Source organism: Euprymna scolopes, chromosome 21 (genome assembly GCF_053919585.1).
Source record: "Euprymna scolopes isolate OS-2025 chromosome 21, ASM5391958v1, whole genome shotgun sequence".
Taxonomy (NCBI): Eukaryota; Metazoa; Mollusca; class Cephalopoda; order Sepiida; family Sepiolidae; genus Euprymna; species Euprymna scolopes.
The window spans coordinates 43,218,656-43,245,316 of NC_136502.1; the positions used below are offsets into that span (position 1 = coordinate 43,218,656).

The 26,661-nt window shown below is 33.7% G+C and overlaps 2 protein-coding genes across 5 annotated transcripts in view; one reads left to right on the top strand and one right to left on the bottom strand.

Annotated features, from left to right (window-relative positions):
* LOC145242164 (DDRGK domain-containing protein 1-like) overlaps positions 1 to 1,304 on the top strand; it is a 39,609-nt gene extending 38,305 nt beyond the window's left edge. The window contains exon 8 of the mRNA XM_080105143.1: positions 1,007 to 1,304. Coding sequence (XP_079961269.1) covers positions 1,007 to 1,243 — 237 coding nt within the window. The 3' untranslated portion in view covers positions 1,244 to 1,304. The remainder of the gene's footprint in view (positions 1 to 1,006) is intronic.
* A 16,384-nt stretch (positions 1,305 to 17,688) lies between these two features.
* LOC145242166 (uncharacterized) overlaps positions 17,689 to 26,661 on the bottom strand; it is a 252,042-nt gene continuing 243,069 nt past the window's right edge. For 2 of the 4 annotated variants that reach the window (XR_013862661.1, XR_013862662.1), the window contains exons 4-5: positions 23,105 to 23,197; positions 17,691 to 18,303 (exon numbers count right to left, since the gene is read on the bottom strand). Coding sequence is in view for 1 of the 4 variants with exons in the window: in XM_080105145.1 (XP_079961271.1) it covers positions 23,150 to 23,197 (48 nt within the window). In the remaining 3 variants the exon portion in view is untranslated. Of the gene's footprint in view, positions 18,304 to 23,104; positions 23,198 to 26,661 lie in introns of those variants that run through there. The other 2 variants (XM_080105145.1, XR_013862663.1) reach the window with 2 other exon arrangements.

Genomic DNA, 26,661 nt, shown 5'->3' on the forward strand with positions numbered 1-26,661 from the left:
TTTTTGTTTTTTTTTTTTTTTTTTTTTTTTTTTTTGCTCAACACACACTTCCAAACACCCGGGCAACGTCAAGCACCCATGCTAGTTCAAAATAATTCAAACTTTTGCAAGATTTCAGGAAGCCATTCTCAATATGGGGAGGGAGGGTGAAGATGAGGCATTTGAAAAACTCAAATTCACTTTAAAACGATTTCGTTTACACAAATAACACTACTTAATCAATTTATGTGAATTTTGGTGTACAATGTTTTCTTTCCATCACAAGTGGTGGGTTGCGAGGCTGGAGGTTAATCCTGCTTTATCACAATAGAGCAAGAGTTGAATAAAAATTGAAAATTCCAATGTTTTCAACAATTTTAAAAACAAATTAATGCCAATTGAATTAGTATTATTTCAAAATTTTACATGTAGAATTATTTTTTACAAATCTAAAACAAATTCATAATTTTCATAGAACTTGCTAACATCTTAAATTCATCAAAAGTTCATTTCTTAGAAGCAATCAAATGTTTTGATCTTGTAATGTTAATTTGGTGTTTGTCCAGAACTTCCCTTCTATTAAAAAAGAAAAAAAAGAAATATCTATCTGATCTGTGTTTACCCAAGATGGAAATAAGATTATACACTAAAAATCATGTAAATTGATCAAGTAATTTTATTTCTAAAAAAAAAAAAATCAAAATTATAGCTAAACTACAAGAAACGATCTCCTGCCATCTTGAAAACAGTCTGAAGGAAAAAGAGAGAGAATTTCAGATAATTCATACTTTTGCGAGATTTTAAAAAGCCATTCTTAATATGAGGAGGGGGAGGTAGTAGAAAATTTGAAATTCACAAAAATGATTTCTTGTTTAAAAGTAAAACTACGAGATCAATACACATGATTTTTAATGTGCAATATTTCCTTTCCATCACTAGTACATACATTATATAGATATTTTTGTTTTGTTTTTTTATATAGGTGGAATTCTGGACAAGGATAATTAATTTTGTTTTATATTTGCAGGATGCTATTGACCGTATCCATACACTGATGAAGGAGGGAAAACTAACTGGGGTGATGGATGACCGAGGGAAATTTATCTACATTACACGGGCAGAGATGGAAGCAGTGGCCAAATATATCCGACAAAGAGGACGGATTTCCGTTTCCGATTTGGCAAAGTCAAGTAATGCACTAATTAACCTCAATCCAGACAATGAATCGGCACAGAGAAGACTTTTAACGGGATTATCTGTTTGAAGTGATTCAAACTATTTGTGGTGATGGCAGCTTCTTTTCTTATTAAAAAAAAAAAATGTTATTTTATAATTTTGAGTTTTTATTTAACAAATCACTTTCCTCATCGTACACTGTCTTTCCTATTTTCTTTCAAAATTCGTATTAAATAAAGTTATTTTTCTTTCAAAATTATTATTTTCAAAATTCGTATTAAATAAAGTTATTTTTCTTTCAAAATTATTATTTTCAAAATTCGTATTATTAAATAAAGTTATTTTTCTTTCAAAATTATTATTTTCAAAATTCGTATTATTAAATAAAGTTATTTTTCTTTCAATATTATTATTTTCAAAATTCGTATTATTAAATAAAGTTATTTTTCTCTTGGAAATTTTGAGATGAGGATTGATGATTTGGATTATTTGGACTACAGTTCTCATCTTGGACGTTATTCTCAGAACAAGTGCATTACTAGTGATACAATTACGAATTAAGACTTCTATGCAGTTATGGCTGACAAAACAAAAACAAACTACTTTTGTGGAGTAAATAATTCCATTTGAAATTCCATGCACATTCCAAAGTTCAGCAAGACACACATGAAGTAGGTCAGAGTTTTGAATAGCATCTAAGATATAAACACTAGTCCAAATACGTCAAATGATATGCAGTAATTTTTATCTGGATTTTTGACATGAGAAGTTCCATCATTATTTACATGTTTTTGTTTTTTTATTTCGTCATTTTTTTGTTCATTGTTTTTTCTTTTCAAACTATTGTTCTTATCACCAATAATATGTTTCAACTACATTTCATTTGTATTTAAAATGTAATCGAAATATCATTGACAACATTAATAAACAAAATCTATATAATAATATGCTACAGAAATTTCATGTTCACATATATAGTATCATCTTCTACCCTGTTTGAGATGGGATCTCCCAATCACTGAAGATGCAATGTAAAAAAAAAAAAAAAATCTGATTGAAAAAAAGTCATCTGATGTCATTAAATGCAAAATTTAAATTAAAATACACTTTCTTGGTTTTTAAGCTAGAATCAAAGTGTAGTATTTGTTCTGTCCAAAAGACGGTACAATGATATTGTGGGGTCTGCATTATTGCACTAGACATCCCTAGAATGGAAATATTTTTAAGCACAGCAGCAATATACAACAAATGAAGGATACAAATGTGCAATTTCCACCGATGCTGCTGGTAATAATTGTTTGGATTATACAGGTTATTATTCTAATCTATAGTTTAGTCTATGTAACTGAGCTCTTTCAGATAATAAAAAAGTGAACAGAAAACTGCAAAACTCAATACATAAGTGGGAGCTAACGACAACAGAAGTACAGATTAGTATGTTATAGAAAGTTTGCATTCAATACTGATATCAACGGTCATAAGTATTGATACAAAGAGAGAGTATGAGAGGTTTTTTACGACCAAATATTTAATCTCACTAATACCTGTCAGACACCCAGAAAATTTTTCACTTGAAATAAAATCTGCAAAAGATTTTATTTTCTTTGAAATACCACATCACACTGCACAAAATTGGTTTCTGTTTTTAAATTTAGTGGGAGACATTTTTGTATCCCCACCCCATCTATCCGAATTTAACATGGTAACAGCCAAATTAGATGTATTTAAATACTAGAACCTGTAACAATCAATTGCATATAACTATTTACAAATAAGCCAAAGAGGAAAAATAAAACCCACTTGAAATATAAACTTTTATTTAAAGAGGGAAAAAATAAATTGAAATGGGAGGGAGAGAGAAAAATGAGGTCTAAAGTTCACCTTTTAACTGTACAAAAGACTGTATTTTGACTGCCAAAAAATGTCCCTTTTGGCGAACCTTAAAGGTTCTAGTAACAGTTCAGGGGAAAGAAAGAATAGAATTAAAAGATTAAGAAAGCGACAAAACTTACTTTTAGGTAAGAATAGTTTTTTTTTGTTTTTTTTATGCAGAATTTTTTTATAGAGAGAAGAATCGTCATTCCTGCTTGCAATGACATAAAAACAAAAAATGTCTCGTTGGATTTTCTGGGTTTGTATTACTGTACACATAGATTCGATAAAGTTGTCAAAAAACAAATATATAACAAATAAATATTATCAAAGGCAAGATAAGTTATTTTTCTACCAAATTGGATATATTTTTTGTGTTTTTATTCAATGTAACATGTTTATTCAGCTCGAAAAATATGCTGTGTTTACCGATGTAATGGAAAATTCAAAATGGCGCCCGACTCTCTCTCTTTAACACGGTAAGTTTGGGAAAAGGTGTTATAAATAATAAACTAGACAAAATACTGTTAGAAATTCGCTCAATATATGTTACCGTGACATAAGTTGATATATTCAGTGGTTTTTTAATAGTATTTTGTCTAGACTAAGACTTTTCTGTCTGAACTCAGCGGGTATTTATCTCTTCATTTTCATCACCTAGACGCCTCCCTGATGGGTTACGACATCCAAGCCCGATATTTTCAAACAGCGACCTTTCACTCCCAAAGGCCAATGCAGCAACTGCCTTTTTCACTTCCATTTTCGCTTAAATCAGCGAGCAAAAAATCACTCGACCAATCGTCAACAAAGAAACAGTCAAGTGCTATCAGGTAGCGGTCTACAACTATTTGCATAGAAGGGTGGGTAAAAGAAGGAAGGAAAGAAAGAGAGAAAGAAGGGTATATGGAAGAATTAAATTCTGACACTTCTTTTTCCCCCAATTGGGCTCTTAAACAGCTTACTTTTTTGACTGATCTGTTTATCTACTAGAGTATTTACAGAAATTCTGCAGCCGGTAACCAGCATTAACATTTTTTTTTTTTTTTCAGTGTAACAAATAACTGCAAAAATACTGAAATGAGTCACATAATCTTTCTATTCAATATTTGCAAGTCAAAACAAAGTTTTTTAGGGGGGGGGGGAGGCGAAACATTAAATTTAACATTCTGTATTAATAAGGAATGAGTGATACAAAAACATGAAGACTAGTTTCTCACTCCTGGACAGCATTCAAGAGAGTCACCAACCTGGTCGGTCCTGGACTGTCATCTAAGCTTCAAACTTTATCCCATCAACAAAATGTTAAAATGTTGCATCCCTCTGCCTTTAGTGGTGTTGATCCTAACGCTATTTCCTCAAAGTATTCCATATACATTGGCCAGTACTAGGGACAATGATGATCTCATCGCCAGACATTAGATCCCATTATAAAAAGTATGTTGACTTTACACATAAGATTAACATCTCCATTATATTGTCAATTGGGATGCAAGTGCGTTCCTTCAATGAAGTATCTGAAATCAGCTTATCTCATATCACAAGCAGTCTCATTAGTGGTTTCTTTTATCTTGACATCTACATCTTGACATCTACATCTCGACATCTACATCTTGACTACAGCATCTAAATGTGATTGAATTAGAAAAAATATAGAAAGAAATAAAATAAAAAAAATATAGAATTGAGAACCTCTGTCTCAGCGACGAAATGTTGCATCACTCTGTTTTACAAGTATTTTAATGGTGGATGCTCCAATGAACTATAAGCCTTTGTACCCTCTCAACATAAATACCCCCTGACAAGCAGCAAAGTCCCACCCCTACACAGTGGAAATCCCTTGATGTAAGAAAGCCTTCTACTCTAATAGTTTTTTCCCCAGAACTGGTAGATTTTGGAATTTCCTTCCGGGTTCCTGTTTCCCCGACTGTACTGACATGCAAAAGTTCAAGTATAATGTGAACAGACATCTTGCTGCTCAGCTCTCTACATACTCTGCAACTTATGTCCCTGATAGTAGCCTCCTACATCAAAGTGGCACTGTGCCTTGTTTGGAGTGAAAATGTAATTAAAAAAAAAAAAAAAAAAATGAAGACAACCAACATATTCATTTACTAAAAAGTTATGAAGACAACCTTAACAAAAATATAAGCTGCTTATTTTGAACTAGTGGGTGGGGGAGGGGTAAAATATAATTAAATATATTTTCATGGATGTAGATTTTGTATTTATTATTACTCTATTCAATATTATATATATATATATAGTTATATATAGATTAAAAAGAAAATGACTTGGGTGCCATCAGCTAGAATCAGAACCAAAACATTTAGTACTCCAGCCCCGTTCCCTACCATTTGAGCAAGCGAGAGATAGATAAGAAATATTTAAAATTAAACGATACCAAACTATGAATAAATTTTTACATGCGTAAAACTAACAGAAATATGCACCAAATTGAAATGAACACTTTGCATTTCAACTTGCCGATATATGTCTGCACACGTTATTCATCCAAACAAAGATTTTACTCGTTATGAACCATCCTTGGTATAGGATTACTACTTCCTGTTAATTTCAGTGTTGTGTGATCAGTAGTTTATAAGTTTATTGGTTAAATATTCACACACACATCCATATATCTGCTGTTTTCTTTATATAGATTAAACCTATTTTAAAAAAACTAAATTGCCGAAAAATCTTTATGATGTACGTACCTGTCACAGAACAAAGATGTCATATTCTAAAAATCGCGTGAATTGATCAAGTAATTTTTTTTATCCATCAAAAATCATTTTTAGTGATTTTTTTTTTAATAATAAATTGTATCCGTTACAATACCGATTTTGATCTTGGTAGTTCGAATTGAGTTGTCTGCTCTTATTTATTAAACATGACAGATCAAGACATAACGTCTCGCTTCATCATAAAATTTAATTTTCTTAATAAAAATAAAAACTACTTGATCAATTTGTGATTTTTGGAATATGTGACATATTCATTCCATGTTGGGTATGTACATCATAAACATTTTACAAATTTTTCCGAATTTTTGTTTGGAAAATAGGTTTAATTCTAAATAAACACCCAGTATAGTTCTATCAGACTTTGTGTGTGTTTGTGTGCATATTTGAATCTTACAAATTAAAAATGCAAAAAAGATTAAAGCGACATTTGACTTTATTATTGATGTTTGGTTTGAAATTTCTGCATTGAATCAAAAGAATTGCTTTGAAATGCTCATCAATTGATCTCACTCAACGTGTTGACTTCACATCATTTTTTAAAATGTTTGCTTACAAATGGAAGTTGTTTCGAACAAAGATGCTATGCCAACAGCAATTTTTTTCAATTTTGGAAAACCTAAAATCACATAAGTGATAAAATCAACAAATTTTTCCTTCTCTGTAAAAATACATTCGCTAACAAATCGGTAAACTCCACCTGCTGTTTCAACTAACATCAAGTTTACAATGAAACAAATTCCAGAGCAGAAGAATAGAACTATCAATTCTGTGGAAATATTTTTTTAAATTTCTCTCCAAAAAATGTTTCTTTAAAGTCACTTTTTAGTGAAATTGAGGTGAACATTTTCAGCAGTTTTTTACTCTTTAAAATTGAAAATAAGTTTTTTCCTTTTTGAGTTATACTTCAAACAAATCCTTTTATCCTTCCGTAGAGACCATGGATAAAGTTGACTTTTTTTGAAAATTCACTCACGTTCACTTATGTCATATAAAGTTTCGTCTGTGGAACACAATACCACAAGGCTGCTTCATAAATGACTATAACGTGGTTGTTTTCACATCCAATGTAAATGAGTTCTTGTAAGGCCGTCCTCTTAAATAATCAAACTCTACCCAAGTTCCACAATTACCAATCATCAGTGTTGTCTCATAGTCTACATGACACTCATTAACCCTTTGACCGTTGGGTCGTGATAAGCAATGACCCCCTTGTAAGACAAAAAAAAAAGTGATGTCAGCCAAAAATGACAACTTTAAATTGTATCACATCTTGTGTTTCATATGTTTATCATGCAAATACAAGTATTGTTAGCAAACCTGATAAACTCGCATCATGATCTGGATTCAAATTAGCTCATAGTTGGATGGCACTTGCTTAAAACAATGATGTAAGTTTACATTATTTTGCGAATAACTGATGTCCATATTTGAAAAAAAAAAGCGAAAAAGAAATTATTTCTCGAAATTTGCCAACAAGACATCACTTATTTATTATTTTTTTTTTTTAATCCTTTTGTGAGACAACTATAAAAATGAGGATAAGAGTCTGCAAAAAAAAAAAAATGAATGCACAGAGCATCACTTTACTTTGGTGATTTATATAAGTTGCAATCTGGTTTAATAATAATTTCAAATCAAATTTATTGACAGAACATAGTAAAGTGCAACAAGCCATGTAAATAGAACATGTGTACATCTATATATTAACAGAATGTTTAATCCATGGCAACTATACGTCTGGATGTGATAGATACCGTCACTATCTCTGCTAGGCTGTTTCACGAAGGAGAATCATGGACAAAGAAGAATGCTGCTTTTCTTCTATGAAACAAGAAGCGGCTATAGAATCGTTTGCTAAAGACCATGATTTGGTGAAAGGCAGGGTGAAAGGTAGATTGATATTCAGGTTGATCTTTTATGCCAAAAACAACTCATGAATTTTGGATGTTAATTTTTTTTTTTTTTTTTACTATTATTTTAAGAATTGTATAAAAAAACACAAAGTGATTATGAAGTGAAGTAGCTTTACTTTCAACAAAACGTTTCTTAAAAAAAAAAATTAGAATTATCTCTATTTTATACCATCTACAAAAGAGATAATGTGAACGTGTTCTTACTATACAGATGTTTGAGGGAATGAAGGGTTTGACAATGAAGACATTCAAGAACACAAAACAAGAGATATTCTGTAATAGACTTCAGAGGAGATATTCTGCTGTGAGCAATATAAGACGTAACAAAGTGTAATTATTGAAGTCTGAAATTTTCCTAATGGTTATGTAAATTCACTAGATGTGGCTATGACCAGTTGGGTCGCAACCACTCTTACTACTTATTTGAAACTTCATAAACTAATATCTTTTAAGATGTTTTTCTTGCATAACTAAAACTGAGTCTTTTTACATCAATAATAATCTATGTATTCATACAATAGTGTGTGTGTTGCTTTGTGTGTCACGCTTGCATTTTTTTTTTCTTCCGAGTGACTGTTATTTAATTGTTATGACCTTCCATTTTTTGTAATAAATAATTTACCAAGAATTCTTCATAAGTTTTGGCTTTGGTTTCGATTATAGCTGATGCACCCAAGTCATATATATATATATATATATATATATATATATATATATATATATATATATATATATATATATATGTATATATGTATATATATATATATATATATATATATATATATTTTGTTTTTTTTAATCACAACTTTATAATATATTAGAATCGATAGAACATTAACTCTATAATAATATATACGAAATCTGCATAAATTAAAATATTATATTTAAGCATATTTTATGACTGGGCTATGCCCGGCATCTCTGCTAGCTTAGATAAATACTTTTGCAGTTTTAACAAAAGAGCTACAATAATATCAGGGCGTCTCCATTTACACTGAACAAAAATACCAACATCAATATATTACATATGAAAGAGTCAAATGTGGAATTTCCACCGGTCCCACTTGTAATAATAATTATTCTTTATTTATTTTTGTTTTTAGTCTTCTACTCTAATAGTTTCTTCCCTCACACTGCTAAACTTTGGAATTCCATCCCTGTTTCCTGCTTGCTTAACTGTATTTAGCCTGCAGACATTTAAATGCAATGTGATATCTCGCTGCGCAACTCCCCACAGTCTCCTGTTAGACATGATCACAAATAGTAGCGTTTTATGTCCAAGTGGCAATATGCCTTGTTTAGATAGAGAGGGGGATGGGGGGGTATTATTTTGTCATCTAATTTATATATGAATTTGTGATGTACATGGGTACAAATATGCAAATTAGATGACAAAATAGTCACTCTATCTAAATGCTTACAGAAGCATTAAGAAATGTTAGAGAATGGTTGCATCAACATGATGAGAGTGTTGAGAGAAATATGAGGATCATTCCGAAAGTAATGCCTCCTATTTTTTTTGGGGGGGTATCCAAATGGATCAGAGGAAAGTGCAAATTGCATTGGTATGATGACTGAACTTTTGTATTTATGAAAATTTGTAATGTGATTCTTAAATACAGGCTTAGATCAGATGACCTCAGAGGAAGATTAAATCTGGACAGTATAAGGAGATGTGTACAGAACAGGAAAGTTAGTTTGGTCGCATTGAAAAATAATAGATGAGAATTCTTGGGTTAGTAGATGTAGAGCAGCTGAGGTAGCAGGGTCAGTTGTCAGAGAAAGCCTAAAGAAAACATAGGATCAAATGATAAGGATGAACTTGAGAGAAAGACTCTGGCCAAAGATAGGTTAGTTTGGAAGTTAATTTCTAAAAGCCATCTGACACGCTAGTAGAACAGACATTAAACCAAATATGATGGCAAAAAAGAAGCAAACAAAAGCAACATACAATTTAAAATGGTACATTTAACCCGCTTTCTAGAAGAGAAAAAATATTTAAAATCATTCTAGAAAGAAGCTGTGAAATTCACATCCTAATGGCAAAATGACATCAAAAGGGAACTTTTTTTTATTTACTTTTGTTTGTTTGTACCAAACAAAGTATCATGCCATTGAAGTGTAAAGGACTTCCGTGACAGAAGCCAGGTTTATAAAAGGGTCAGCCTAGATGGGGAGATTAGCAGCAAGATATTTGTTCCCACTACATTTAAATTTCTGCATGTTGGGGAGCAGGGAGGGAATTCCAAAGGCAAAAGAACTTCTACAGTGAAGAGGTGGAAGTTTGCTGCTAGTTAACTTTGAATACCCGCATAAGTATAGTACTATATTAAACAAAAACTCTATAAAAATTTCATATTCTACAATGCCTAATCTAGCACAGACAATAATTTCGACTAATAACAGGGAAATTAAACAAGCGCAGAACATCCCAGTTGATCTAATACCTAGTAACAAATGTAACTGCCAAAATAAAAATTAATGCCCTCTCAATAACGAATGCATACACAAAGATGTGGTATTGTACAGTCACGCAATTACCAAAACACGCAAACAACCAATTTAATGGGGGAAATAATGAAGATAATCGAAGTACCCAGGACGCAAGTATATATAGGGAAACCTATGGTCTGGGTTCTAATAATAATAGCAACAACAAAAACCAGATTAACGGATCCACTAATATAATTCCCAGTGAAAACCAGAATAGGATTAAACAGCACTCGCGTTATACATCTTCAGGCCCCCTTTTAACTCAGTTCCCCAATATAAGATTCCCCAACACTTGAACCAATAAACAATAATAAAACAAGGAAAACATTCACTTACAAAGGTGTATTCTCTAACTTAATTAAAGTAAGAATTTCAAACCACTTGCACTCTTTTAGAAATGAAAGATCTCAAAACAATGAAAATAATAGCACATCCTTAACTACATTAATCAATAGCCTGGAAGACAAGAAAATTCTCTATTCAATTAAATGGAGTATACTAAATAAATCTACATCATATACCCCAGGAGATAAATTTTGCAATCTTTGTATATCCGAAGCAGTTAGCATTATCACCTTCAATAAACCCATAATAAACGCCAACAATGAACTAGTGTCTAGATGTAAACACAAGAAAAAATTTAAATACAGCCAACTTAAAATAGAATAACATACACTCTATATATACAGGTAAATGGGTAAAAACATAATACTAAATGCATATCGCTTGTGAATAAAATCTAAGGTAAAACTTTGTGAATTAAAAAATGTTTTTTTAAAAGTAAGTTCTCAAGCATCTCATCTAACCTATATAATAACACCTTATTATTGTTAGTTTACATTTTGAGTAGAGACTCACCATACACACATTAACATACTACAATTTTAAATTCTAACACATAATTGGCACTTCTGGGATCTTGTTAGAATACTGTTTCAAACTAATATGTAGCTTCTCAATTAACGAGCTTTATAATTGGTCCCCTTTACTACATAGCTTCCGAAACGCCTGGCCGTATCTTTTGCAAATTTCACACAAAGCTAATTTATATGTCTGGCAGTGTTCTTAGATATGTTTTGTACAGAAATTCATCTGATAAGTATCGAAAAATGAAAAATATCCGATCTTAAAAATAATCTTTTCTCTCTTAAAGATAAAAAAGAATAATTTTTACAGGGGAATATTTTACGTTGCACTGGCCAGGGAAAATAATAAAATCTCAGCAAATCATTCCTTCTTAAAAAGATTTATTGTCATCTGGAGGTATAGCTCAGTTGGTAGAGCATTTGATTCATGATCGAATGATCCCCTGTTTAAGCCCGAGTATATCTCACCATTTTATTTTTATTTTTTTCTTATTAATGAGGTAAATTTACGATAAAAGAAAAGGTACTATTTAAAATCGCCGCAAATCATTTCTTCGTTTACATATTTTAAAACTAAACATTAATCAGAAGCGAATTTTCCAGGGCATTCATCCTAAAGCCTAAATATCAGCTGATGTGATATTGTAAACAAACACAGACGGAATTTGATGAACGACATTATCATCATTATTTTATTTTTTATGTTTTTTTGTGAATTAGTCCACCCATCACGCAAATTATTCCTCATAATATAATAATCAATAGAGGATTGATTCTATGATAATATATACACAATATGCATAAATCATGTTTAAGCAAATTGTATGACTAGGCAACGCCGAGTAGCCTGCTAGTATTTGGCGTGACCGCTTCTGGAAGCAGTGAAGCTCCCCATTGGAGGGGGGGGGGTCGAGACCCCTGAAACACTGAATAAGGCCGGGCAACTATGCTAGTATTAACTATTAAACATTATTGGGTGCCCAGGCAGCAGCGGGTAACCTAGCTGAAAGGATGAAGTCATTGTGTTTTTGTAAAACAAACATATACTTTTATTGTTGGAGAAAAATGACAAGGGATGTCATTTGAAAGCTAGAACGAAATATAATTTTGTTCTGGGCCTGGCGAAACCCAACTCAAGGATGTCTGGCTTTTGAGTATGAGGTTAGCCCGGGGGGTCAAACTATCAACCCCTTTGAGCATGTGAATGGGATTGAGTTGTGATCACAGATTCTCAGACCGCGCAAGGCATCGGGACTTCCCCAGAAGGACATGCTGATCGATTATTGGTTTAGCGGCTTACCCCAACCAACCCTTCCCTCGAAATATAAGCAAAAATCTCAGATTGGAGCCAAATCTTGAGAGAAGTAAACACTACCCAAAGAGACGCCACTCCCCTCGACTGCTGCCACCGTAGAGAATGGAGAATAAGATTCAGGATTTTTTTTTGTGTAATGAGATCGAACTGAACAATTGTACATATGTAACACACTTGTAAATTTTGTGAATTAATTTGAGTAGATTAAAAACATCTGTGTTTGTCTTCTTTTGGCTTGCATGAGAAGCTAATATTTGCAGTGAACACTGGCATATCAATCCGATAAACGAAGCCTATGACGGGGAAGAATCCTATAAGGGACTCTCAGAGGAAAGACAATCACGACTATTGCGACTTCGATGGGGTCAGAGGTCACAGTATGCAGTAAACGTTAAAAATAATACTCATTTTTTTTATATCAATTTATATAGAAATGAAGTACAGTCAAGCTTTATTAACCATGAGATTTCCATATGCTGCGCTATTAAAATGTTCATTAATATTAACATCCTTTTTATGCTAAACTGAACAAAATCATGCATAATCGTTTTCATTATTAACCTGTTTTCAGAATATAGTCATGTGACTCTCAAAAAAAATTAAAGCTTATCAGCAACTTTTAATATATATATATATATATATATATATATATATATATATATATATATATATATATATATATTACATGACAAGGAAAAAAGCCTTTTCATCTTGAAATGATAATCTCAATAAGAATAATGTGCTTAGTGACAGTTTTATGGAGGTTAAAAAGTTCAATCCTTAGTATTGGCAATACTAAAAATAGAATTATGAATTACCTAAGACTTCTACCTGTCCATAGTTGATGGAATGAAAGCAAACTACCTTTATAACTAAAATAAAGGGTTTCATTTGAAATTCTATATAGATTCCTGAGTTTGACATAAGGATTTTCAAGCTTGACAAAATGCTCCTGAAAATAATCAAAGGTTATTTCGGACGAATCATCATCATTATCGTAGTAGTAGTAGCAGTAGCAGCAGTAGTAGTAGTAGTAGTAGTAGTAATATTCAATTTAACATTCGTTATACATGCTGGCTTGGATGTTGTTAGAATAACACCCAAGATAAGAACAGTAATCTGAAAATAATAGAAATTATCGATCCTCATCGGAAAATTCCAAAAAATTTCTCAGCAATTTTTTTTTCTAACAAAAAAAAAAAAACACATCTGATTTTGAAAGTAGAATCTCAATAATAACAATATGAACATCACCTCCTTTATTCTTTTTTATAAAAGTTGTATTGTTAAAAAGCAAAATACATTTTTACAGCTGTTGTATTGATTTCATTCTCTTTTTACTCAAATTCATTAAAAGTAATTGATATATTTTTTAATATACGGCCTTATCAATAGGAGTGAAGTACAGTCAAGGTTTAGTGCTGTAATCACAATTCATAGACTTACATTTGGAAAGACCAGCCAACGCATTGGACACATCTACAACATAACAGAAATTAAACACAGACGTAGGAAGGAGCAGGTGTTTGTGTAATTGCAAATGTTAAGAGTGGGTGCGTAACCAAGGAAAGAATCAGACATGTGTACAAAGTGTGGTGATGCATAGAAGTGAAATCTGCCCAGTGTTGCATCGACGGAAATGACATCGGGATGATACAATGATTGTGTAATGTGAGACTTGAAGACACATATTAGATAACCTCAGAGGAAGATTAAAATTTGGACCGTGTAGAGATATGTGTGCAGAACAGGACACTTTGATAGTATGATCACATTGAAAAAATGGGTGACAGTTCTTAAGTTAGTAGATGTAGAACTGTTGAGGTAGTAGAGTCAGTTCACAGAGTCAATGAAAACAGGGGATGAAAGTAATTGAGATATTTTTTTTTCGTTAATATTAGACTTTGCCTCTCTTTGTTTTATTTATTTTTTTACTTGAGGGTCGCCACTTATCAAGGCCCAGAGGTCACTCTAGGATAAAGGTTGGAAGTTGGGGATATTATGATACTGCTTTATGGTATGCTTCAGAGAATCTCTATCCAAATCGTCATGTCATTTCGTGTTGCTGGTGAGTATTCTCTTAACAGTTTTGACACTCTGTAGTTTGAATGTGGGAAGACAATAAATCATTTAGGAATGTCTTAGTTGTAGTTGCAATGAATTCTGAACCAGAATTAATGGGTCACGAATATATGACGTAAGCATTTTATTAGGCTGTCGTGACCACCAAAGGCTTGCTCAATGATGGACCAATTGAAATAACAATCAAGTGCACTAGGTAATAACCCCTGGTACTAAAATTATTCAGCACAGATATACTGAAATTAAAAATTTGGGATAGTGGTAGGTATGGGTGGTAACATTCTCGGGTATCGTTAATGGTAGAAATAATACCTGGGAAGAATACAAAACATTCTACTGTTTACTTGTGTGTGAATGTAATGTTTGTAGAACCACTTGTTATAGTTGACATATGATGGGGATTACAAGGTAAACTGAAATGAAGAATGACCAATGTGCAATGTCATCACCTAATTAGCATCCTTTCAGGCATTTGGAAATTACTAGGGTGCTGTGACACAAAATTTCCTAATTTGTTCAGGATGCTAGTGATATGGATCATAAAAAGTCGTGCATAGAAGATATTATCAAAGAATTAATCACCAAAAATGTTCAATTAGTGCTTTGTGATTAACTGCCAATACTAGTTTCTTAAATCACAACAGAAAGAAGTGTGCTTTATCCAGGGCATGCACGATTGTAAGAACTTCACTCTCAATTGGCACATACCTTGATTCTGCAGGGTGGCTAAAGCAGTTGTCAGTGTGGGTGGTGTTTTAACTGATTTTACTTCAGAAAGGCAACTAAAATGCTTCTGGAACAACCAGTATCTGATCCACATGGGTTTTTCATATCAAATATCTGTATTGACTCCCGGATATTACTAATGATTACAACTTTAGACTATTGGAAGGGAGCATTTAATGTCTAATTCTATCGAAAAAGTGTTCATAGTTTAAGAAACTTATGTATAGAAAAAAATTTAGGGGGGGGATATTTCTTCTTTTTTTCTCTCTTCTTCCTTTCTCTTGAGTTTGCTTCACTGCTGCTGATGTTGTTTGTCATGCAATTAATTTCTGCCTATTGATTGGTTGAACTGCGCATTCCCGCGTTTTGTGATAAAATTCAAGCTGAGATTGACAGTTGGAGCTTGACACTGGAAATGTGTTGATATGCAATCTTCTCTCCGTCTAAACAGGGCGTTAAAATGTTGAAGTGAAATCGTCTAAGTTATCTGGCAAAGTTTATAATGTTGAAATGATTTCGTCTAAGTTACCTGACGAATTCGCATCTCGCTGAGAGAATTCTAGTTCAAGTAAATCCAAGAAATCTGTCGAGGACTTAGATAAATATGTTGGAGACACATGTGGGAAATATTCTCACCAGGAAATATTGAATATGCAGTGGAAGTGTCTATCACTATAACTAGATATTTTCTTCTGAGGCTTGAAGAAAATGGATACATCTGAAGTTGCAGTTTTTCTAAGTCAAATGAAAAGAATATTTTATCCTGACTGAAAGAAGGAACTTGGAAAGTTTTTTTACCTGACTTATCAGAGAACATTATTATACAAAGAACAATGCGTATTTTTGTTCAGGTTATTCGTTCAGAAAAATGAGTAAATAAATTTCTCGCTATTAAAGAACACTCTCAAAACATTTTTTTTCAGATAATAAGTTATCTTTGTCTGCAGATATCTCAAATAATAATTATGAATAAGTAGGCTTTTGTTTTAAAATGGACAACATTACCAAATGTAAGCTTTATTGCGATTAAAAGGTTGGTTGATTGGTTGTTTTTTGTTTTACGGCATATCAACCCTTTTCAGGTTACTTAATGCCGAATCCAGTGATTTTGAAGATCAATTTTTTAATAGAGTATATTTGTTTTTTTAAGTCCGTTTCTATTTAACCCGTAGTTGGGACCCTAACAGGTACTACCAGTCCTGGTCAGAGTGGACCTGGGAACAATGGCAATTAAAGTCCGCAAGTTGGGGCCTCACCATCGGATATAGCTCAAGATTATATCCAGGACCGCGATCCAGAGGAGCCAACTATTTTTGACTTTGCAAAAGTATTTCAAGCTTTCTAAAAAAATTTTGGATGAAATCTCATATCACAGCAGTAAGTAAAAGAAAGCCTTCTCAACACATCTATCTTTCGTAACTTACCGCACAAAGAACTTTCTTTGTAGCTGAAAGCAAAATCTAAACAGCAGGCAGCTCGTCAACTTTTCTTTTAGCTCTAAGTTTATTTTTCTTTCTTTAATAAAATTGTTTGTTTGTTTCTATCCACCAAGTCTTTTCTGTTCTCTTTTTTTTTTTTTCTTGTTAGTTTTTTTTTCTTTGTCTTTGTATTGGCAACGTTTTTATGTCGAAGTGACTTTCATTGAAAGTGATGATGATAATAATTTGACATATGAATGGAAAACTGACATGATTGACCACACACGACTAAGAAGATTTGTTGATATGGTTAAGAGATGTTATGAACTCCCACAATGGAATGAACATAAATAGAACCCACATGATTCAATCGATTCAATAGTGTTGGGATTATGTTTGAGCAGGTGAACTTAACTTAATTCTAGGTGAACAAAAATTTCTCAGGGTGAAATATAGTACTCTAGCATCCACACACCTCCAGCCATTTTGTGAACATGAAAAAATATTTTTCAATGCCATTTGACTATAGGTATCACACACCAACCAGTTTAACGTGCAAAAATATAGGAAAATTTCTTTCAATTTCAATTTTTAAATAAAAATAGAAGACTTTATTTTTGGAACGACCTTGTTCCAAAAGTTAAGCCTTCTATTTTTAAACTCAAAAACTAAAACGTTGAAGGGCTACAAAGAAGGGTTTGGTAACATTTAAACGAGTGATATTTTTGTGCTCCAGAATTTAAATTTTTACATAATCACGAAAATTCTCAAAACACTCTCGTCAACCTCTTTTGATGTCTTGGTCATAAAAGTCTGGAATATGCTTTGTCACTCAGATCATTGTTGTTATTCTGAAATCAACGATTCATCTCCTAATTATGAAAAATTTATGTAAATTTAACAAATGAAGGCCCGTTAGAAAGGTAATGGCCTTAATTGTATAGTGGGCTATGTGACGTTTGCCATTTGACAATTGGATCAATTTATATATATATATATATATATATATATATATATATATATATATATATATAGTGTTATAAAATATATATGGCGATTAAGCTACATAGGTAGAGCTAGTTAGTAAGTTATAAAATATATATGGCATAAGCCTGAAGAATCCTAGAGTGGATGAAACGCGGAATATTCAGTGTAGCTTAATCACCATATATATTTTATAACTTACTAACTAGCTCTACCTACGTATTGAGCACTGTTGAAGTAAATACTTAAAGTTTACGTATAAATTTATATTTTCGTATATTAATTTATGTGAGTAAATGAAGTATATATATATATATATATATATATATACATATATAATGAGACCCTTCGAGAGTATGTAGTCCTAAACTCTAGCTTATTGGTGAACCCGGTAATATGAAAACCGAGTGTTTGGAGTATGGTTTAAGAGCCAACAAGATTGTAGCTTTAAATACTTTGGAAACCATTAATAGAAGTTTTGCAAACTTAAATTTTTCAGTGTTTTTTTTTTTTTTTAATGCAACATGTTATTAAAAAGATGTTAGAATTATTTTGTAAAAGTAAAAATCGAACTGAATTAATTCCTAATTACTTTTTTCCTTCATTTTTATTGCCTTTTGATAGGGTGCAAAATAACAAAAAAGTAAATCAATGATAAAAACAAAAAATTGTAAAGTGAATGTTGTGCAGATAAAAATCTAGAAACATTAACCAGATATTTTTCCTGTTTTTGATCTGGAAAAAAAAAAAAAGATTATCATCAAAATTGTTCAGAAAATGTAAATTGTTCATTATTTATGCAATATAAACATAAAAATTGGCATTTCAATTCAAAATAAGAAAATAATAAACGTTTTTAAAAGAAACATCAATAAAAAAAATTGCAACTTCTAAAATAGTATTTATAAATATATAAATTTAAGTATGTTTATATGCTTATATATTTTTATTACAGGATTCAATCCTAATTAACAATTATAATTTTTAACACAGCTGCTAGGCGTAGGGTGCTGAAATGTAAGCTATATTAAGTTTAATTTAGTTTTAAGCAAAAAAGGTAAAAAGAAGTAGAAGACCTTTGCAAGAATTCAAATCCTGACGATTTTTTGTGAAACTTTAACAAGTAAAATACAGTTGTAAGTTATACTTTTGTGGGTGTTGAGGGTTCAATCCTCATTGCAGGCAGCATGCAAAATACAATTGTGAATTACTTAGAGATTCTACATGGCTGATGAAACAAGAGCATACTATTACCGTAGATTAATTGCCCTATTGAAATTCTGAGCAAATTCCAACTTTGACCAAAATATTTCTGACAGGTTGGGTAATATTTAGTTTAATTTAGTTTTATGCAAAAGACATGAAAAAGTGGTGAAAGATTTTTGGCGAAAATTCAGATACCGTCAATTTTTATGAAATTTTAACAACAGGTATTAAACATCAATTAATAAATATTCCTCAAATTTCAGTTTCTTTAGGGTATTTTAGATGGGGTTTTAGTGGGCATAATATGAAAAATTAAAATATTTCAGATTTGTATCGAATTTGATCCAATTCATAAGGCATCAATTAAATAAGATTCCTTGAATTTCAATTCCTTCTTAAGATCTCTTAAGTCTTAAATCTCAGACATTTTGTAGAATCAAAATCATGTAAGGGTTTTTTGGGGTTTTTTTTAAAGTAGGAGTCACCACTTATCAAGGCCCTGAGGCCACTCGAGGATAGGGGTAATTGAGTATCAATGGTATAATACCGTAGTAGTTGTTATTAATGAAAATTTGGTAGATTGGATTACTTAAGGGGGCAGTTCATCAAGAATTTATTTATGTTGGACTTGAAGACAAACACGTTGTAGTCAGCTGGGAAGCAGGCAAACAGAAGAGAGTTCCACAGGTGTGCAGTTCTAAGAAAGAAGCATTGTTCATAGAATCTACGTTTTGATTTAGGTACAGAGTGGAGAAAGTTCTTGACAGTGGTTTCAGCTAGACAGGTGTTTTACAAAAAAGATTGGCGAGGGGGGACCAGAAACTGGAGCTCAAATGAGCACTTGCCATGGAAATAACGATAAAACAAAGACAGGATCGCGACGTCCATTCTGTGGGAAAGAGGTTGCAGGGAAGAGAAAAGGGCATCCCTTACTAAGTTACAAAGTCTATTTTGTACTCTGTCAAGGCAAGATAAACTGCTTCTAGCATCTCCTGCCCAGATGTGGCAAAAATACTCCATCCCTGGGCGTACTTGGCTTTTATATAAATAGAGAATTGCATCAGCAGTGAGATATCTGCTGGAGCGGTAGAAAGAGCCCACCATTGTTCCAGTGGCCTTGGCAACAGATTTGATGTACATGTTCCATTTCAGATCAGGAATAAAAGTCAAACCCAGAAGCTTGTCAAAACATGAAGCTTTTCCGAGACAAGAGCCCTCCATTTCAATTGATGAAAAATGGGAATCAGAGCGTTGATAATGTAAAGATAAAAGCTTGGTTTTAGATGCATTAAGAGTAACCAGCCACCTCTTCCCCCATTGTACCACACGCTCAAGATCCGAGTAGAGAGAATCAGAGAGAACTTGGTCATTTATGGCCTTTGTTGTGTTGCCATAGATGGTAGTGTCATCAGTATAGATGTCAATGAATGATCTAAGTATGTGTTTAGGGAGATCATTGATGTAGATCAAGAAGAGAGTTGGGCCCAGGATGGACCTCTGAGGGACTTCAGCATTAATACTGTGAGCATCTGATTTCTGCCCATCAACCACTACTCTTATGAACCTATCAGAGAGAAATGATTTAATAATTGAGAAAACATTTCCAGTTATGCCATAGCTGGAAATCTTGTGAAGTAGGCCTTTATGCCATACCTTATCAAAGGCCTTTGATATGTCAAGAGCAATTGCACTAGAGAGGAAATCTTTGTCGATAGATTCACTAATCCTTTGAGATAGAACCATTAGCACATCTGCTGTAAATCTGGCAGAATGGAAACCATATTGCATGTCACTAAGGAGATTATTTCTGCTGAGGTGGTTGACTACTTCCTTATTTAATATGGACTCTAGTAACTTACTCATGACGCACAGGAGACTTATTGGTCTGTACTGAGAGGGAGATGATCTATCACCTGAGTTCTTAAACACAGGGCATAATGATGAGGTTTTCCAGGGTGTTGGGAAGCAATTTTCCTTAAGACAACGCTTGAATAGTTTTGTGAGCATTGGTGCAAGTTTTGGTTGAAGCTTTTTCAACACTATAATTGGAATGCCGTCAGTTGCTTTACTGGAACCAAAATTCTTGATTAGCTTGGCGATATCATACACAGATATTTGTATGTCGCATAGCATGTTGTCTGTTAAAGGAGAAAATATGGGGGGTTGATGGCCTTGGTCACATAAGAGTAGAATTAGCTGCAAAGTTCTTGACAAGTAGGTTGGCTTTGTCCGATGCTGATGAGATGACCTAAAGTCCATTGCTGATGGTTGGGATAGAACACACGCTTCTATTCATGATTCTGTTTGCTATTTGCCAAAACTGGTGGGAACCAAGCCGCTGGTCAGCTACTTTGGATTAAATGGACTGAGCATATAACTCTCTTGCATTTTTTATTACTCTTTTACAGTGGTTGCTGGCTATCCTGAAAGCAGCTTTAGTCTCAGTACATCTATTATGTTGATAGCTATGGAAAAAGTGATTTCTGTGCACAATGGCAGCAGCACATTCTGGAGAGAACCATTGCTGGCTGTTAGGTTTTTGCTTGAATTCTTTGGAGGGTATGAATCGGTCTATACCTACAATTAACCATTCCGTCAGGTCTGATACTATAGAGGGCACATCCTTTTTAAATATGGAACAAAAAGGTAGATCTGATATAAATATACAGAAGCTATCCTACTCAGCTATAGAGTATCAGTATACTGTACGATAGAGAGGTACATCTGAGGGCCTATTACATTTCGTTTTTATCTTAACTGATACAACAGAGTGGTCAGAAGATCCTAGTGGAGACAGAACAGAAGATGAACATAGCTCAGGGCAAGTTGTGAGGAAAAGGTCTAGGAGACTTGCGTGTTGGCCGTCAAAGTTGGACACATAGGTGGGTTCGTGAACAATCTGAGTGAGGTAATAAGCAATGGAGAAATCGTGACAGAACCTCCCCTTGTCATCGGTCTTGTTTGAGTGAGTTAACCATTCCACATTGTGAACATTGAAGTCTCTACAGACGTGAATGTTTGCTGAACGATACACAGACAGGACATGGTCAATCTTCTCAGATATGCTTTTAATGATAGTAACTCCGCCATTATGGGGGTGATAGAGTCCGAATTTAAATGCAATAGCGTGAGCAAGTGCAACCCGGAAGCACATATAGGGTAAGTTAGGATCTTCTCTGGAGATGTCCCTACAAGAAAATCCATCTTTAATGTAGGCACATACTTCATGCCCATGGCAATCTTGGGGGTTGGATTTAGAAGTTAAGTTAGAGTATCCTTTAATTACAAACTCGTCTAGGGAAATAGTTGGTCCAGGGCCAGTTTCACTTAGGAATAATAGGTCTGGTTTAGTCTCCTGTAATAGAGTCTGAACCTTTGGAAGGTTGGATCGTAAACCCCTGATGTTGGAGAAAGAGACAAGGTAGTGGGGGTCTAAGTTAAAAGTTGAAGGTCTGAGTTTACTCAAGTATTTTTTCTGGGAACCTTTCATGATCGAGTTTTGGGGTTTGTGGAATAGGTCGACAGACTTGCTTAGAGCAAGACAGAGAGGGAAACTAAAAGAGAAAAAGAAAATAATTTTTTTTTTGTAGCACATGATAAGGTAAAGCCGCAACAATTACCCACTAATATGGCATCGAGAGGCCCCACCAGAAGCTACTGCATGGTCCAGAATCCATTCACCAAATGGCAATACAGCAGCCCCAGTACTTTGCACCTGCTGATAGGACAGCCTCTTTGGTGGTTAATCCAAGGTTCAGGTCCCTGACTATCAGGAGGGTAACGTCAGCCCAGTTAAAACGTTTACCTCCAGCACCCTTACTAGTGACATGACCACAAGGATAAGCATAGAAACAGAATTTCCAACATTTCTGGCGACTGTTCACACAAAATACTGCCAACCTAGAGTACAGCTTTTTCTCCTCCCTTTGTCAGAAAAATCACTCATCTGATAACACATCCACAATACATTGTCTACTCTCCATTAATCAAAATTGGAATAAAAATTCTAGATACAAGGTTTAGTAGCATTATATTTTAATTTTACTTTTTATATGATATATATAAAAGTGGGGAAAAGTGTTCTGTTCAAGGAATTAATTTTATCCGCCCTGTGACAGGTATTCTTCTAGTTATTTATAAACTTCTGAAAAGAATACATTTAATCATCAATCCCCCTCTCCGCCCCACAAAAAAACAAAGTCAAAATAGTGTTATTAATATGGAAGAAGGGAACCCTTTTAATGCTTAAAAGTAATATATAAAAAAAAATTTTTTTTTAAAAACGCTGTTAATTAAAAGGAAAAACTTATGCTCAACTCATTGTACTTACCAGGTTTTGTCCAGGATGCTGCAAAGTCATTGCAGTTTTTAATTTTTATTTGTTTGCCCATGTCTGGCATTGGGTAGGATGCCCCATCTTCATCTTAAACAGAATGATAAAAAAATTTTAAAAAAAGGAAAAACTTATACAGAAAAAGAAATAAAATTTTTGTTGCATAGTAAAAAAAATCCCAAGAGTGATAGGAGCCTTCTATCATGTCTGAAAGTGACATAATGTTCAACGAACGAGATCAGAGATGCGCCGCTGTACAACTCATGCTCTCTACCAATCCAAGTTATGACAACAGGACCATTACCAGCACCATCAAATGTAAATCTGAACCATTCAACACTTGAGGGACCAGCTGAACAAAGTTTCCAGTCACAGTTATGGTCTTTGGTGCGGTTTCAAGTGAGGGCCATTTCATGCCACCTCACATTTTCGAAGTCGGCTTGAAAGTCAATACTAAAGTGTACCTTGATGTGCTGAAGAGTGTGGTGATTCCCTGGTGCAATCAGGTGGTCGCTGGCAAACCCTGGGTGTGGCAGCAGGATTTGGCGCTGTCCCACAAGTCCAAAGAGACTCAGGCTTGGCTTCAAAAAGAGTGCTACGACTTTGTATTCTTCTCTCACTGCCCCCCTCCTTCCTGGACTACGCTGTTTGGTCATACGTCGGGAACATCACCAACATAACCTCCCACAACACCAAAGTCAGTCTAATTGCTGTCATCTGCCGAGTATTCACTGAGCTCCCGCTGGTGCTTGTGTAAAAGGCATGCTCCCAGTTCTGGACCTGCATCAAGATGGTGATTGATACTAAAGGTGGCTACATTGAATAAATGTCAGCTCTACTACATAATCAAGTTACCTGAATTGATTTTTTCAATAAATCGTTTTAAAATAAAGCTGAAGTGTTGTTTTCTTTATGGTGAAAAATTTATCGTTCCACCCTGTATATTAGATGTGTAAAGACATAGTCTTGATAAAATTTTAAGAAAGTAGGAAATCATTATCATCATCAATTTAAAGTCTATTATACATGTTGGCATGTGTAACAGAAGTTTTTAGAAATTCACTTCTAAATTGAGTAATCTCCGACCAGATCTTTATTTAACCCTCTTTCACTCAAATCCATCCTTATGATTTTTTTCTTTGGTTTCCTTGGTCTTCTCCTGGCAACTCACACTACTACCCCAACTTTTCTATACCTACTAACCCAAGAACTATCTTTCATTCTTTTAATGTGACCAAACCAATGAAGTCTTCTGTTTTGCACACATTTCACGATACTGCCCAAATCTAATCTCTCTGTTTCATCAGCCCGTCTTTATGCCTCGTATTATAAATCAGCATGGGGTAAGTTCTGTAAACTGTTTTCAGTCCTGATATAACGGATTATCCCCCTCACAACCAAGAGAAGGGTATACAGCATTAACAGGTATAAGGAGTGTGATTTTGTACAGAGGTCAATGTGAGCTCCCCACCTCCCTCCTTGTTGTCACTCCCCCATCTTCAGTGTAATGACAGAGTAAGGATCAGATGGATCTCGCACATATCAGCTCTGATACTGTGTTGATGAAGCTGAATATACTAAAACTTGAACATGACAATCAACCCACGACATTACTTTGGCCATATTTGGATAAGGAAATGCAGAGACTTTGAGGCGGAAGTGTTATATAACAAGGACCGTTGTTTGAATGGAAAATTTGAGTGATACCATTAAGGGTCACAGATGACTTCAATCCCTGAAACCATGTGACATCTGTCTTCTGTCTCTTAATTGGTGAGACTTCAAGAAGGAAATATGTGTCTGGGGTGCCGTCACCAATTGGCTGGGGGGGGGGGAGTATGAGCGCACACAATGTAACTAGGTGTAGAGAGACAAAGTATCTGCCTATCTATCCATCTATCTTTCTCTTTCACAAGTACATAACTAACCTGTCTCTCTCTACTCTGATATTTTCTGTAACTTCTCTTTTTTTTATAATAGACCTTTATCAAAAACTAATCTGGGTGTCCGGCGTTGCCCGGGTGTTTGGAGGTGTGTGTTGAGAAAGAAAGAAAAAAAAGTCGTAGTAGGCAGGCAGGCTAGAACCCGTACTGCAAAGGAGGAAAAGAACGTGAAAAAAACAGTGACGTCTTTGCTATTGCGCCCATCACCGAACCGGAAGTGACGAATGTTTAAATTAAGGCTAGACAATCGAAAAGAGTGGATGACTTTCAAAAATATCGACGAAAAAAGCGATCCTCTCCATGTAGAAAAGTGCCCAGTTAAGGGTGAAGGAATTAATGTTTTTACCCAATTTTTCGAAAATTTTCGCCAGAAGGGTCGAGCTTCAAAACAATACCAATCTCGTGAAAATCTGTCGCCTCTGTTGAAAGTTTTAGACATACATACATACATACATACATACATACATACATACATACATACATACATACATACATACATTTAAACAGAGAAGTGAGAATTATGTTATAGATTAAACATCAGCGTCCGAGTGATTGCAGTCACGGACAAGCAAGAATCTGGGTCCACAACAACAAAATGAGTGCATAATGGTTTGCAGAAAACGTCAGGCTTCTGATTAAGAGAAATAAGACGACAACATGAAGAAGGAGGAGGGAAGGAGGAGGAGGAGAAGGTTTACAATCGGACAAACAAACTAATAAGAATGAAGGTGAAAACTGAACACAATACAAAATAATTAACAATGAAGAAGGAATGTTAGAAGAACAAAACAAAGTTATTCTAAGTTGCCTGATTCAAACGCCTGAGGAAATTTTTAGAGCAGCAACATCTCGCTGTTTTCAAAACTGTTTTCATATTCATTCACTGTCTGTATCCTTCTAAGGTTTCTGTCTGGCAAACTGATCATTGTCAATTCATTTAATTTGCCATCATAAAAAATACTAACATTGGTCTCTGTTTCAATATTAGAAGAAAATAATGCGTGGCACGTTGGGTCACACATTCAACTCGGGTTAGGTTGTTTGATTCAGGAAGAAGAAAGTTTAATATAAAAAGAATAAAGACAAATTTTCTAATTAGAAGCTTTCTGCTTGCTTTCTCTTTTCCCCTCTTTCTTTCTCTCAGCATTGGGTTAAATGGTTTTACTACTCGTGGTGTTACTTCTTTTGTATTTATGAAGGCTTATTCCAATATTTTTTATACTTTCCTTCCTTTGTAAATAAAGAGAGAGAGAGAGGGGGGGACGAGAGCGATAGAAACTATAAAATAAGATAGAAGTAGAAGTTATATAAAATACAGTAAAAAAGAGGAAGAGTGTGATGGGCAGAAACTTAGAAAAAGATGGGTCACTTGGTGAATTAATTGTAATTTGAGGCGAATTAGAACAATTAAACTAGAGTTTTCAAACATAACTCAATCACAAAATCAAGGAATATTTTAACATGTATTTTGTGCGATTAAATATAACTTTAAGCCAAAAATATTGATTATCTCAGCTTTAGTATAATAATAGACAACATTATATTATACACAAAGAAATGCCTACACACACACGCATACAAACATATATATATATATATGTTTATATATAT